The 14078-nt window shown below is 49.6% G+C and overlaps 1 protein-coding gene across 1 annotated transcript in view; it reads right to left on the bottom strand.

Moving 5' to 3' along the window:
* The window catches only part of VWA1 (von Willebrand factor A domain containing 1), a 71215-nt gene that overhangs the window by 2133 nt on the left and 55004 nt on the right, over positions 1-14078 (bottom strand). The window contains exons 5-8 of the mRNA XM_044668637.1: positions 12385-12948; positions 4104-4382; positions 3547-3819; positions 226-495 (exon numbers count right to left, since the gene is read on the bottom strand). Of these exons, the coding sequence (XP_044524572.1) occupies positions 226-495; positions 3547-3819; positions 4104-4382; positions 12385-12948 (1386 nt within the window). The remainder of the gene's footprint in view (positions 1-225; positions 496-3546; positions 3820-4103; positions 4383-12384; positions 12949-14078) is intronic.

The following is a 14078-nucleotide window of genomic DNA, read 5'->3' as shown; positions in this document are numbered from 1 at the left end:
GGACTCCTCATCGATAAAACAAGAAGGCTAGATGGCCTCCCTTCCAGCTCTGGAATCCAGAACTCTACCTGTCAGTACCAGAGCTGAAGGCTGTTCCTCCCTAGGCTCTTAGATGTGCTGCTGCCATGGCCTAAAGGGAAGGCTTCCAGGAAGAGGAGGCTTTGAGCTACAGGGTAAAGCCCCCCACCCTTTGCTCCTGGCCCCCAGAAACCCTTCCCCACTCACCAGGGTGCATGCGGATGGTCTGGCAGCGCCGAGACCCAGCGTGGCTCGGGTAGATGGGTGTCACACACACGTGGTTGGTGGTGCCCGCAGCCAGGCCCGTGAGGATGACGCTGTGGGTCTGAGGGGAGACGCTGAGGAGGGATGGGGGCCCCAGCTGCCGCCGGCACCGTACCCGGTAGCCCCGGACATCGCCCTCCGCCGAGTCCCAAGACGCATTCACCGTGCTAGGGCCCAGGCTCTGGAAGTAGAGGCGCCCAATCTTGGAGGCCACTGGCCCCAGGGCAGAGAGGGGGCTGAGGTCAGTGGAGGCCTGAGGGATGGAAGGCCTAGCCTCGAAGGGACAGGGCCGGTCAGGGGTCACTCTCAACATCACAGTCCCATAAATGTAGGTCAGATCATCCCACTCAACCCCTCCACTTGAAACAGGAAAACTGAGGCTCAGAGAAGTTATGATTTGCCCAAGAGTCTGAGGCAGGCTTGAGTTCAAGTCTTCCCAATGCAAAGTCTTGCCCACTGGGTCAGCATGCCTCTTCCTTAAGCACTTCCTATGTGTAAAATGGGCAACTAGTTGGCACGGTGAATAGAGTGTCCAGCCTTGAGTCAGGAAGACTCACCTTCAGCCTCAGATACTTATTAGCTAGGTGACCCTGGGCAAGTCACTTCACCCTGTTTGCCTCAGTTTCCCTATCTACCAAATGAACTAGAGAAGAAAATGGCAAACCTCTCCAGTATCCCTGCCAAGAAAACCCCAAATGGGGTCACCAAGAATCAAACAGGACTGAAAAATGACTTGAACAAAATGACTATACTGGAAGTTCAAAATGTGGAGAAGGGAGGCTGAAACATAGCCCTAAAGATCCCATTCCCACTCCCAGTAATAACTCCCAACTTCCCAAAACACACAGATATCCCCCAGCCAGAAGGGACCTGCGAGGGCATCAAATCTGACCCTTACCTAAACAAGGAATCCAACTGGCTGACCCTCTGGTGACAGGGAGCTCACTACCTCCTGCTCTAGTTCTTTCTAACTTATCTGTAACCCACCTCCCAGACAGGCGCCATTAGTGACACAAAGTCACAGTTGGGCTATCCAAGATTAGTGGAAGGTAAATAGGGGCATGGAGGAGGACTTAGGAGGAGCTCTGAGATGGGGGGTGGTGGTTCTCCCAAGGAAATTGCAGAGAAGGGTATCAGGCAGGGAGAAGCCAAAGAACAACCTCCATCACCTCCCAGGGCCAATGACTCTAGAGGGTTATGGGAAACAAGGACGGCTGCCCAGGGAAGTCGCCCAGGGCACATTATCTGCCCACCTGGAAGCTTCCCCAACTATGGGTGGGTGGAACAACCTGGCAGCTCCATAGGGGGAATCTACCTCGCCTTCTGGGTTTCCCACTCTCTGATGTGTCTTTTTCAAGAAGGGCTGACCTCCAGCCCTACTCTTTTTTTTTTTTTTTAAACCCTTACCTTCCATCTTGGAGTCAATACTGTGTATTGGCTCCAAGGCAGAAGAGTGGCAAGGGTAGGCAATGGGGGTCAAGTGACTTGCCCAGGGTCACACAGCTGGGAAGTGTCTGAGGCCAGATGTGAACCCAGGACCCCCCGTCTCTAGGCCTGGCTCTCAATCCAGCCCTAGACTCTTAATCTCCTAAGCATTCCCACCCCCCGGCTCCTGGAATCAGTGAGTTTTCTTCGACTCCCAGAGCTGGGGGAGCCTTCAAAACCTGAAGAGCTCATCCTCCTGCCCTGGGCAGAGACGTGTTCCTGTCCACAGAAACCAGCCAAGTGCCAATAAGAAAAGCTCTGCTTCGGACTCTCCAGACTTCACCCTAGCTGCCTTCTTATCCCCGAACATCCCTCTCGAGCCCCCTTCTCCCATTGGTGAGTTCCTCCATTTGGGGGAGAAGCCCAGGGGAGGCAGCCTTTATTCCCCTCCCAACCTCTCACGGTCCAGGATTAGGTCTCCATGCTTTAGCTGCCTTCTCACCTTGGGGTAGTACCTTCCTCCTTCCCCTCATATTTCCATTCCCTTTTGGGTTTTTTGTTTTTATTACCACCCCATTAGATTGTAAGCTTCTTGAGGACAAGGACTCTTTTGCATCTCCCAGAACGGTGCTCGGCACATAGTAAGCCTTTAGTAAATGCTTGTTGTCTTTGTTGTTATTCATTCGTTTCAGTCGTGTCTTGAGTCTTTGTGACCCCATTTGGGGTTTTCTTGGCAAAGATACTAGAGTGGTTGGTCATTTCCTTCTCCAGCTCATTGGACAGATGAAGAAACTGAGGCAAACAGGGTGAAATGACTCACTTGCCCAAGGTAACACAGATAGTTTACCATTTCCTTCTCCAGCTCATTTTACAGATGGGAAAACTGAGGCAAACAGGGTGAAGCGACTTACTTGCCCAGGGTAATATAGATAGTTTGCCATTTCCTTTTCCAGTTCATTTTACAGATGGGAAAATTGAGACCAACAGGATGAAGTGACTGGCCCAGGGTCACATAGCTAGTTTGCCATTTCCTTCTCCAACTCATTTTACAGATGAGGAAACTGAGGTCAACAGGATTAAGTGACTGGCCCAGAGTCACCCAGCTAATAAGTGTCTGTGGCCAGATTTGAACTCAGGTCTTTTTTACTCCAGGCTCTGCACTCTATCCCCTTAGGTGCTTGTTGCTTTGTCTTCCCCCATTTTGCAGAGAGGATAACTAAGGCAAAGAGCAGTTAAGTTACTTGCTTGGCATCACATAACTAGTATGTGAGTTTGGATTTGAATCATGAACATAATGACGTTTGAGTCCTACCCACTGTATTACACTGCTTCAACCCTACCACCACCACCATCTAGCTTTATGACTTTGAACAAGTCATTTCTATGAGAGCCTCAGTTTCCCCCTTCAAAGCTCCCTTTCAGCTCTGACATTTTATGAACTCTTATTCTAAGTGTTGGTTGAGACTCAAAGCCTAATTTTCTCTGTAATTCTGTGCCGTTTCTGGTATAGGAGAACAGTTTCTTCTTCTTCTTTGTTTAATCAGACTTGTTTAACAGGTGTTAAGTATGACTAACACAGAGCCAGAATAGGAAGGGGCAGGATTTGAACCCGGGCCTCCTGGTCCCCAAGGCTAGTCTTCTTTCCCCTGTTCTGTACTGCTTTGTAACCTGAAGTACGCACTTCCAGGCTCTTTATGGAATTCAACTGAGCCCCTCTGTGCTGGGTTAAACTAAGGGTGGCCCTGCCTTGTGTCTATGTCGCTCACAGCTGCGAACCCCTGGACACTGGTCCTCCAGGAGGATGTCCCCTGCGCCCAACCTCCGCTCGTTCCTCCTCACCTTCCTGTGTACAAGCCTTAGCCGACAGAGCTTTCTCCCGGCCAGACCGATAGATGGCAGCCACGGTGACCAGGTAGGTGGTGTTGGGTGACAGATTGTCCAGCGTGGTGCTGTTCTCGGTGGCGGGCACCTCAAGGAGCCGGGCACCACCCGCAGGCAGGGGTCCGTACAGGACCTGGTACCGGAGAACACCCACGGGTGTTGGGCCCCAGCTCACGTGAAAGCTGTGAGGCTTCGAATGGGAGATGAGGATGCGGGCTGGGCTGACCTCTTCTGTAGGGCGAGAGTAGAGAGGGAAGCCTGGAGCCCCGCATCCTCCCTCACCCAGCCTGGCCCTCCCTTCATTCTATTTGAGGGGAGAATTCCTTTTCTTGAACCCTAATTCTTCCATTCTGAGGGTCTCCATACCCTTTTCTCTCTCCTCTTCCTTGGCTGGGGTGGTTTCTTTCTGCCTTACCAGATTCTCCCTCCTCCCAGCATCCTCTGGGGGGGGGGCATCCCCTTCCAAACCCCCCAGCCCTTCTTCTTCCTCCCTTCATTGTTCCCAGGAGTCTCACCTTCCAAGGTAGTGACTTGGGTAGTCTGTGGGGCCAGGTACTGCAGGTTGGACTCGGGCACCAAGACCACCTTGTAGGTGGTACTGGGCTCCAGGCCATCCCAGAACCAGCTGGTCTCATTCCCAAACAATTGGCGGCTCTGCTTGGCTCCAGGGTTGGTGCTGGGGGCTACCTCCAACAGGTAGTAGCCAGAGTCACCGGACAGCAGGGGTGGCCATGCCAGGCGGAAGCTATGGGATGTGACATCGATGGCGTAGAGCTGCTGGGGCCGCATTGCCTCTGGCCATAGCAAAAGAGGAGAAAGAAAGAGAGAAGAGACATATGGGAAGTCAGGAAACCTCTCCTCCAAGATGCCTTCCCAGAGGGGCCAGGCTTCTTTTTTTTTTTTAACCCTGACCTTCTGTCTTAGAATCAATACTGTGTATTGGTTCCAAGGTAGAAGAGTGGTCAGGGCTAGGCAGTGGGGGTGAAGTGACTTGCCCAGGGTCACCCAGCTAGGAAATAGGTCTGAAGCCAGATTTGAACTCAGGATCTCTCATCTCTATAGCTGGCTCTCAGTCCACTGAGCCACATAGCTGTGGCACATAAATGGAGATTTTGAACCTTGGACTTCATCCCCAAGTCCCTTAGTATTTCCCCAAATTCCCTTTAATCTCCCCTGTGCCTCCACGTTTACACGGTCACGTTATTGTTTTAGAAGTTTTAGAAGCTCCTCCCTCTTCTCTCTCTTCTTCATGAGCGCAGTCTGGGAGCCTTGCCTTTACTTGAGCTTTTTGTTTTAATAAATCTTATTAAATATAACAATGAGAGTATTGAATCTTAATTTTAAAATCCACACCACTGAGGTTCCTCTTTTTGAAACGAAGTCAATTCCTTCTCCCTACCCTTCCCACCCTGAAACCCCTCCCTGTTTCCTCTGCTTTGGCTCCCAGGTTCTTCTCTCTTCCCCTCTCACCCCCATTGCAGGGCTCAGTAACTAAAGGGCCTTTTGGCTCCTATCCCATGATGCCCCTGGCAGCGAGGGGCCAACAAGCTGCACTTGGCTGCCTCAGACTTGCACCAGCAGCTACAGAAGGAGTGCATGCACTTTCAGCTTTCAGTGGCCAGGAGGCAGCTTTATCTGACCCTTCCCTCCCAGGACCCTCCAGAGGAGGACCCTTTGTCTGGCTGACTCAGTAAGGGCTTAGAGATCCCCTTTCCTGATAGGCGCCCTGCCCTGGGGTCAGAGTATATATGACGGGCTATTTCTTCACCTGCACAACATCATGACAAGGATGTGGCTCTTCCCAGTATACACATGCCTTACGTCCTCCAAGCCTGGAGCTGGACCTCAGAAGACCACAGATCCTTCCTTTTACACAGGAGGAAACTGATCCCTAGGAGGTTAACTGCCATGCCCTAGCAGCCTCAGAGGTGGGATTTGAACCCAGAGCCTGTGACTTTGGAATCAATGCTCTTTTCACCTCCCTCCCTTTTGAGCTGAGCTAGACTGGACCTGTGACTCAGCCCAGCTCTGCCCTGGCAGCACTTCTGCTTCTCTGCCTGGCTGAGCCCCAAGACCTCAGGATGAAGCTCTCTCTAAGAATAGGATGGGAATCCACCCAGCAGTACGGGCATATTCCTTCTCCCTCCCCTAGGAAGTGAGACGCTCAAGTTTCCAGATCCCTCACCCTGGCTGTGTGCCTTGGATTTTATCAGCTAGACCAGTGATTCCCAAAGTGGGCGCCACCGCCCCCTGGTGGGTGCTGCAGCGAGCCAGGGAGAGGTGGTGATGGCCACAGGTGCATTTATCTTTCCTATTAATTGCTATTAAAATTTTTAAAAAAATTAATTTCCAGGGGGCTAAGGAATATTTTTTCTGGAAAGGGGGCGGGAGGCCAAGAAAGTTTGGGAACCACTGATCTAGACAGTGGGGAGCTCTGGGAGGTTTGGGAGCAGAGGATCGCCAAAGACTTTAGTGCATTCAGAAGATGAGTCTGGTGGGATGGCTTAAGGACCAGTTCAAGATGATGCAATAGTTCAAGGGAGAAGGGCAGCCAGGTGGCACAGTGGAGAGAATGCCAAGGGTGGAGTCAGAAGGACCTGAGTTCAAATTGAGCCTCAAATACTTCCTACCTGGGCAAGTCACTTAACTCCCATTGCCTCCTCTTGCCCTTCTGTCTTAGAGTTGTCACTTAGACAGAAAATAAGGTTTTTGTTTTTCATTAGTTCAGAGATGCCACAGCCTCCCATCCTCACCCGAAGGACCCACCACCCTATAGCCACAGGCCTCTGTCACCTACCACCTCTGAGAGCCAGAGCTGAACTTGCAGAAGGAACCCCTTTTCCTCCGCCCTGCCACCCCATTTCTCCTGGCCCCACTGCCTGGGGATCCTCCCTGGGCAGGATGCTTAAGGAGCAGCCCCTTCTGGCCTCTCCATTCTCAGGCACGTGACCCACCTCCTTTCCCCGCTGCTGGGAGGCCAATGATTAACCCACAGAGAGGACACAAGAATCCTCTGGTTTCTGGCATGTTCCTGCAGCCACAGCTGGCCTGGGCTGGGCTTGGGCCAGATGCCTCTGGCTCGGCCAGGAAGAATGCCAGGGCCCCGGGCCACCTGCTGGGCAGCTTCCCTCCCTCTCGGGAGGCGGGGGAGACAAAGAGGAAGGTAGAGCTGCCAGCTCCCTCATGCTTCCCCTCATTACTTCTCTCCTGAACTATTGCATCAGCCCTCCCTGCTCCCAAGCTGCCTCACAAGAACCCATCTTCCTAATCCACCGAGGACTCTGAGCAGGGCTCCCTGTGCCCCAGAGCTGCCCACTGGCCGCGTGATAAAACCCAAGGCTTTCAGCCTAGCCTCCAAGGTCCCAATCCCGAGCCCAGCCTCCCGACCGTGAACCGTCAATTGTGGCCAGACCACACTGTTCTGATCCGCCCCAGCCTCTAGCCCTTGGGTCATGCTGGATCTGAGAAGCTTTCGCCCTTCTCTCCTGGTCCTTCAAGGTCCAATTCAAGTTCCTCCCCTTCCGAGAAGTCTGCCCTGTCCACCCATGCCCGTGTCTCCCTCTGCTGAGCTCATCCAGCACTTAAGGGGTGAATCATAAGGGAGTCTCGTATTTCCAGCCAAACTAAGCTCCCAAGGGCAGGGCTGGGGTCCGACATGTCTCCTGGCTCGCTCCCTCTGTCCCCACCAGAGGTCGAGGGGCTTCGACGAGGCGGTCTCTGAGGGCTCTTTCATTCTGGAACTATGAACGCCGATACTCTCATCCGATGACTAGAGGACTGTAAGGTCCCCTCCAGCTGGAACCCCACGATCCTTTGGGTTCCCTTCTCCCATTGCTAGAACCCTTATTCTCTAATGCGATAACATATGTGAAATGCACACAAATTTTAAAGCGATATAAATGCTACAACAAAGGAATGATCATTATTCTTTTTTAAAAGTCCCCACCTTCAGAATCACTACTGTGTATTGGTTCCAAGACAGAGGAGTGGTAAGGGTTAGCCCAGTGATTCCCAAAGTGGGCGCCACCGCCCCCTGGTGGGTGCTGCAGCGATCCGCTGGGGCAGTGATGGCCACAGGTGCATTTATCTTTCCTATTAATTGCTATTAAAATTTAAAAAAAGTTAATTTCCAGGGGGCTAAGTCATATTTTTTCTGGAAAGGGGGCGGTAGGCCAAAAAAGTTTGGGAACCACTGGGTTAGACAATTGGGGCTAAGTGACTTGCCCAGGGTCACACAGCTGGGAAGTGTCTGAGGCCAAATTTGAACCCAATCCTCCTGACTCTATGTTTGGTGCTATAGCCACTGTGATACCTATGTGCCCTTCCCACTCATTTTTTAAAAACCTTCTGTCTTGGAATCAATGTTCTATATTGGTTCCAAGAGCAGTAAGGTTTAAAAAACAATGGGGGTGAAGTGACTTGCCTAGGGTCACACGGATAGGAAGTGTCTGAGGCTAGATTGGAACCAGGTTCTCTTGACTCCAGACCTGGATCACTCTATGTTACCTGGCTGCCCCCTCCCTAGGTTCTTTCGAAACTGTGTCTGCTCACTCTGGTCCCTACGCTTAGAATGTTCTCTCTCTTCCTCCTCTCCTGCTGGCTTCCCACCCTTCCTCTATAGCTCAACAGAAACGGCACCTCCTCCAGGAAGCCGGCCCCAATTCCCCCTCAAGAACATCCTTCCTCTAAGGGCACCTCGCTCATTCTGTCTCACCAAAGCATCAATCACGAAAGTGATGTCTGCTCTAATTATCCCTGCTCGCTTCTGGAGCTGCCCTTTGAAGGTAGGCTCTGAAGCTGATCTAAATTTCCTGTTTTCCTGCTAAAACACACACACACACACACACACACACACACACACACACACACACACACTCTCACACACACACACAGACACACACACGCACGCACACGCACACGCACGCCCCCTAGCACCACACTCAATCCATACTTCAAAGACGTGTGATTTCATCATTTTGGCAAGCTCCCTCTGCCAGTCCAGAGGAGGGAGGCCCCACCTCATACCCCTGGATAAATGAGTTTCTGGGCTTGCTAGGATCCCCAAATCCATCCTTCAGTGCCCAGCCCGAGGCCGAGAAGTCGACCAGCACTGATGGCAAGTGCCTGCAGTATGCCAGTGGCTCCGCTGGGCACTGGAGATCCAAAGCCAAAAGTGAAACAGTCTCCAGGCCTAGAGACAGGAGGTCCTGGGTTCAAACCCGGCCTCAGCCACTTCCCAGCTGTGTGACCCTGGGCAAGTCACTTGACCCCCATTGCCTACCCTTACTAATCTTCCACCTATAAGACAATACACCGAAGTACAAGGGTTTAAAAAAAAAAAAAAAGTGAAACAGTCTCCCTCCTCGAGGGCTTGTATCTATCTAGAAATTGTATCTATAAAGTAATAACAGCACACACACGGCTTAGTATAGACCAAATAACACAAGGTAACAGGAGATGGGGCACGACCGGTTGGGAGGGATCAGGAAAGGGCACCTATAGGAGAAAGGATGCAGGAGCGAAGCTTGAAAGGAAATCGAGGACTCTAAGATGCTGACGAGAGGAGCGAGTGTGTTCTGAGCAGAAGGGACAGCTTGGGAAAAGGCAAGGAGATGGTTTTTTAAACCCTCCCCTTCCACATTAGAATCAATACTATGTATTGGCTTCAAGGAAGAAGAGCCCTAGGGGCTAGGCAATGGGGGTGAAGTGACTTGCCCAGGGTCACACCGCTAGGAAGTGTCTGAGGCCAGATTGGAACCCAGGACCTCCTGTTTCCAGCTGTGGCTCTCAATCCACTGGGCCACCCAGCTCCTCCTCTTTTTTTTTTTTTTGAAATTGAAATTTAAAATTTAAAAAATTCACATTTTAAATTTAGATTTTAAATTTCTTTTTAGTTTTTAATACCTCTTACCTTTTATACTATTAGTTCTAAGACAGAAAAGTAGTAAGAGCTAGGGAATGGGAGTGAAGTGACTTGCCCAGGGTCACACAGCTGGGAAGTGTCTGAGGCCAGATTGGAACCCAGGACCTCCTGTTTCCAGCCTTGGCTCTCTATCCACTGAACCATCTAGCTCCTCTACTTTTTTTTTGAAATTTAAATTTTAAATTTAAAAAAATTCACATTTTAAAATTTAGATTTTACATTTCTTTTTAGTTTTTAATACCGCTTACTTTTTATACTATCAGGTCTAAGACAGAAAAGTAGTAAGGGCTAGAGAATGGGAGTTAAGTGACTTTCCCAGGGTCACACAGCTAGGAGGTATCTGAGGCCAGATTGGAACTCAGGACCTCCAGTTTCCAGCCTTGACTCTCTATCCACTGAACCACCTAGCTTCTCCTCTTTTTTTTTGAAATTTAAATTTTAAATTAAAAAAACATTCACATTTTAAATTTTAGATTTTAGTATTCTTTTTATCTTACCTTTTATGCTATCAGTTCTAAGACAGAAAAGTAGTAAGGGCTGGGGAATGGGAATTAAGTGACTTGCCCAGGGTCACACAGCTAGGAAGTGTCTGAGGCCCGATTGGAACCCAGGACCTCCTGTTTCCAGGCTTGGCTCTCTATCCACTGAACTACCTAGCTACTCCTCTTTTTTTTTTTTTTTTTTGAAATTAAAATTTTAAATTTAAAAAATTTTAATTTTTAAATTTAGATTTTAAATTTCTTTTTATTTTGTAATACCTCTTATCATTTATACTATCAGTTCTAAGACAGAAAAGCAGTAAGGGCTAGGGAATGGGAGTGAAGTGACTTGCCCAGGCTCACACAGCTAGGAAGTGTCTGAGGCTGGATTTGTGGTCCATTATCTTTGAGAAATGTCAAGGTCGGTTTGGCTGGACGGTAGAGTACATAAGAAGGGGGATGATGTATAATTGGGCTGGAAAGGTAGGTGGGGCCAGGAAGTGAACGGCCTTAAATACCAAAGAGAAAAGTTTATATTTGATCTTAGAGGAAATAGGGACCCGATGGAGTTTATTAAGCTGAGAAGCGGCATGGTTAGACTTGAGACTGAGCAATGCCACTTCGGTGGCTACGTGGAGAATGGATTAGAGAAGGGAGAGATTTTGGGCAGAGGGATGGTGTTGTCATTCACGCGCTTCTGTCGGGTCTGACTCTTCGTGACCCCATTTGGGGTTTTCTTGGCCAAGATGATGGAATGATTTGCCATTTCCTTCTCCAGCTTGTTTTCCAGATGAGGAAACTGAGGCCAACAAGCTAGGGTTTGCCTGGGATGTAGCATGTCTGGAAGGAGGGATATGAAATATCTGTAAAGGCAGGTTGGACTCGGACGGTGGAAGACCTTCAACTCCACTTTGTATTAGAGGCAGCCAGGCAGGATGTTGGGGCCAAGTCTCTGATAAGCCTGATATCCTCTTCACACCACAGTGGGGCATAAGATGGCATGATGGTAGCTGCTTCCTCACTGCTTACCCTGCGGCCTGTCTCTCATCTCTCCAAGCCTTCCTCCACACATCTGCTAAAAGAACCTTCAGAAAGCCCACGGCTAACCATATTACTGCCTTGCTCCAAAATCTTTGGTGGCTCACACTTGCCTCTAGGTGGCGCCATAGAGCACTGGGCTTGGAATCAGGACTGCTCATCTTCATAAGTTCAAATCCAGCCTCGGATGCTTCCTGGAGGTGTGACCCTGGACAAGTCGCTTTGCCCTGTTTGCCTCAGTTTCCTCATCTGGAAAATGAGCTGGAGAAGGAAATGGCCAACCACTCCAGGATCTTTGCCAAGAAAACCCCAAATGAGCTCATGAAGAGTTGGACATGACTGAACAAGTGAACACCGAACAGTGCCTCTAGGATATAATATAAACTGGAGTTGAATGTCCTCCACCACCTTTCCAGACATTTCACATCCCTCCTTTCCAGGAAAGCCACATCCAAGACAAACCCCATTAGCCGATTCCTGGACTCGGTATTCTATTTCCGGCATCCATACCTTCATCTGACTACTCCCTAAGCCTGGAATTTCTTCCCCTCCTCACCTCCACTTCTTAGAATTTTATCTTCCCTTAATCTCCAGGTCGGTTGGCACCATTTACTCAAAGTCTGTTCCTGATTCCCCACCCTCCTGTTTGAACACAGGTATTAATGAGGTGTGAAGGAAAGAGTGCTATATTTAGAGGCCTACGAACACTGTTCTTTGGGGGCCTCAATTTCCTCATCTGTAAAATGAAGGAATTGACCTAGAAAGCGTCAATCTGGAAGCGTGTGATTGCTTTCAAATTATCTTGTCTTAAGGATCATGTAACCATGGGGAAAAAATGAAAAATTAAAGAAAATTTAAAAGGAAAAAAAAAGGAAAGAAACCCCAAATTGTCTTGTATTTATTTACTCATCTATGGACTTACTATAGCCCACTGTGGTCCCAGCAGAAACTAAGCTTCCTGAGGGTAGGGATTATTCCTTTTTGCCTCTCTAGCTCTGGCACCTTGAATGTAGTAGGCACTTTAAAATGTCTGTACTGAGATTCAGAGTAGATTGAGAGCCAAACCTAGAGACAGGAGGTCTTGGGTTCAAATTTAGCCTCAGACACTTCCTAGTTGTGTGACCCTGGGCAAGTCACTTCACCCTCAATGCCTAACCCTTACCACTTTTCTGTCTTGGAACCAATACACAGTATTGAGTTTAAGACAGAAGATGAGAGTCTAAAAAAATATAAATCTGTATGAATAAATGCATGACATTTCCTTAGCCCCTTTAGGAAATAAGTTCTGGCTGAAGTCTAACCTCAGACTCTCATGCTTTCTGCCCACGGTAGGCTTCCCTGGGGTCGAGGGCCTACCGAGAATGGCGCCCCGCAGCTCGGGGATGATAATCCGAAGGTCATCCACATCCACGAAGCGCAGGTGCTTCTCGGGGGGCTGGGAGGCAGCAGCAGAGAGGTCCAGGAAGTTGCCCCGGCCAGTGCTGACGATGAAGACGGTCACCCCCAGGTCCTTGAGCGCCTGCATGGGAGCCTGCACATCGTCGCTTGAGTCGCCATCGGTCACCCACACCAGTACTTTGCGCACGCCGGACCGAGCACCTGCCTCGGTGGTGAACAGCTGCTTCTTGGCCAGAGCCAAGGCCAGGCCTGTGTTGGTGTCCCCCATCAGCTGCTTGGCTGCCTGGATGGCCTCCTGTGCAGCAGCTCCCGAGTGGTGCTGGTCAAAGGGGAACTCGACAGTGGGCTCACTGCCCACGTGTACCATACTGGTCTGCACAGACCCTGGGCCCAAGGGCAGCGGCTGTACCAGCTGCCCCACAAACTCCTTCACCCGGGAGAATTCGTAATAGGACACACTAGCTGAGCTGTCCAGCAAAAAGAGGAGGTCACCTTGGGCAGCTGAGGATGGAGTAGCAGGGCCTGGCAGGAAAAGATGGACAGAGAAGGGGTCAGCAACACAACAACAACAACAACAACAACAACAACAACAACAACATTCTTAGCTAGCCTATTTTGTCATTGCTGTTCAGTCATTTTGGTCTTGTCTGATTCTTTGTGACCCCATCTGGGGGTTTTCTTGGCAAAGACAATGGAGTGGTTTGCCATTTCCTTCTCCTTTTACAGATGTGGAAACTGAGGCAAATAGGGTTAAGTGACTTGCTCAGTGTTACATGGTTAGTAAATGTCTGAGGCTAGATTTGAACTCATGAAGCTTTTTTTTTCTTTTGAAAAATAATTATTTGTTTTTTATCACATTTTGAGTTCTCAGTGGTCTCCCTCCCCCTCTCTTCCAGCCTCACATTAGAAAAGGCCAGTGTTTGACATAGATAATATATATGGATTCTTACAATACATATTTCCTTTTATCAGTTCTTTCTCTAGAAGTGGACAGCCTTTTCCTTCATCATTTCTTTTTTTTTTTTTTTAAACCCTTACCTTCCGTCTTGGAGTCAATACTGTGTATTGGCTCCAAGGCAGAAGAGTGGTAAGGGCAGGCAATGGGGGTCAAGTGACTTGCCCAGGGTCACACAGCTGAGAAGTGGCTGAGGCCATATTTGAACCTAGGACCTCCTGTCTCTAGGCCTGACTCCATCATTTCTTTTGTAACTGATTCAAATATTCACAGGGCTCAGAATAGCTTAGTTATTCACAATTACTTTTAGAACAATATTGCTGTTACTGTATGCAAGTTCTCTTGGTTCTGCTCATTTCACTCTTCCGGACTCCAGGCCAGGTGCTCTTAATCTCATTTGATTGATTGATGAAAGATCAAATCTCATTTGATCCTTACAACAACCTTGGGAGGGAGGGTTAGAGGAGAGGGAAAAAGGAAGGGAGAGAAGGGAAGGAGGGGAAGACAGAGAGAGGAGAGGAAGGGAGGGAGAAGAGGGAGGAGAGAGAAGAGGAAGAGAGGGAATGAGGGGGAAAGAGGGAGGAAGAGGGAGGAAGGAGGAGGGGAGAGAGGAAGTGTGGGAGGAGAGAAGGAAAAAAGAAGGAAGAGGGAGGAAGAAGGGGAGGAGAGAGGGAGGGAGGGCAGGAAGGAAGGGGAG

The sequence above is a fragment of the Gracilinanus agilis genome, chromosome 3 (genome assembly GCF_016433145.1).
Source record: "Gracilinanus agilis isolate LMUSP501 chromosome 3, AgileGrace, whole genome shotgun sequence".
Lineage (NCBI taxonomy): Eukaryota > Metazoa > Chordata > Mammalia > Didelphimorphia > Didelphidae > Gracilinanus > Gracilinanus agilis.
Note: the sequence above shows the minus strand (reverse complement) of the source record. Positions and strands in the feature narration are given on the sequence as shown.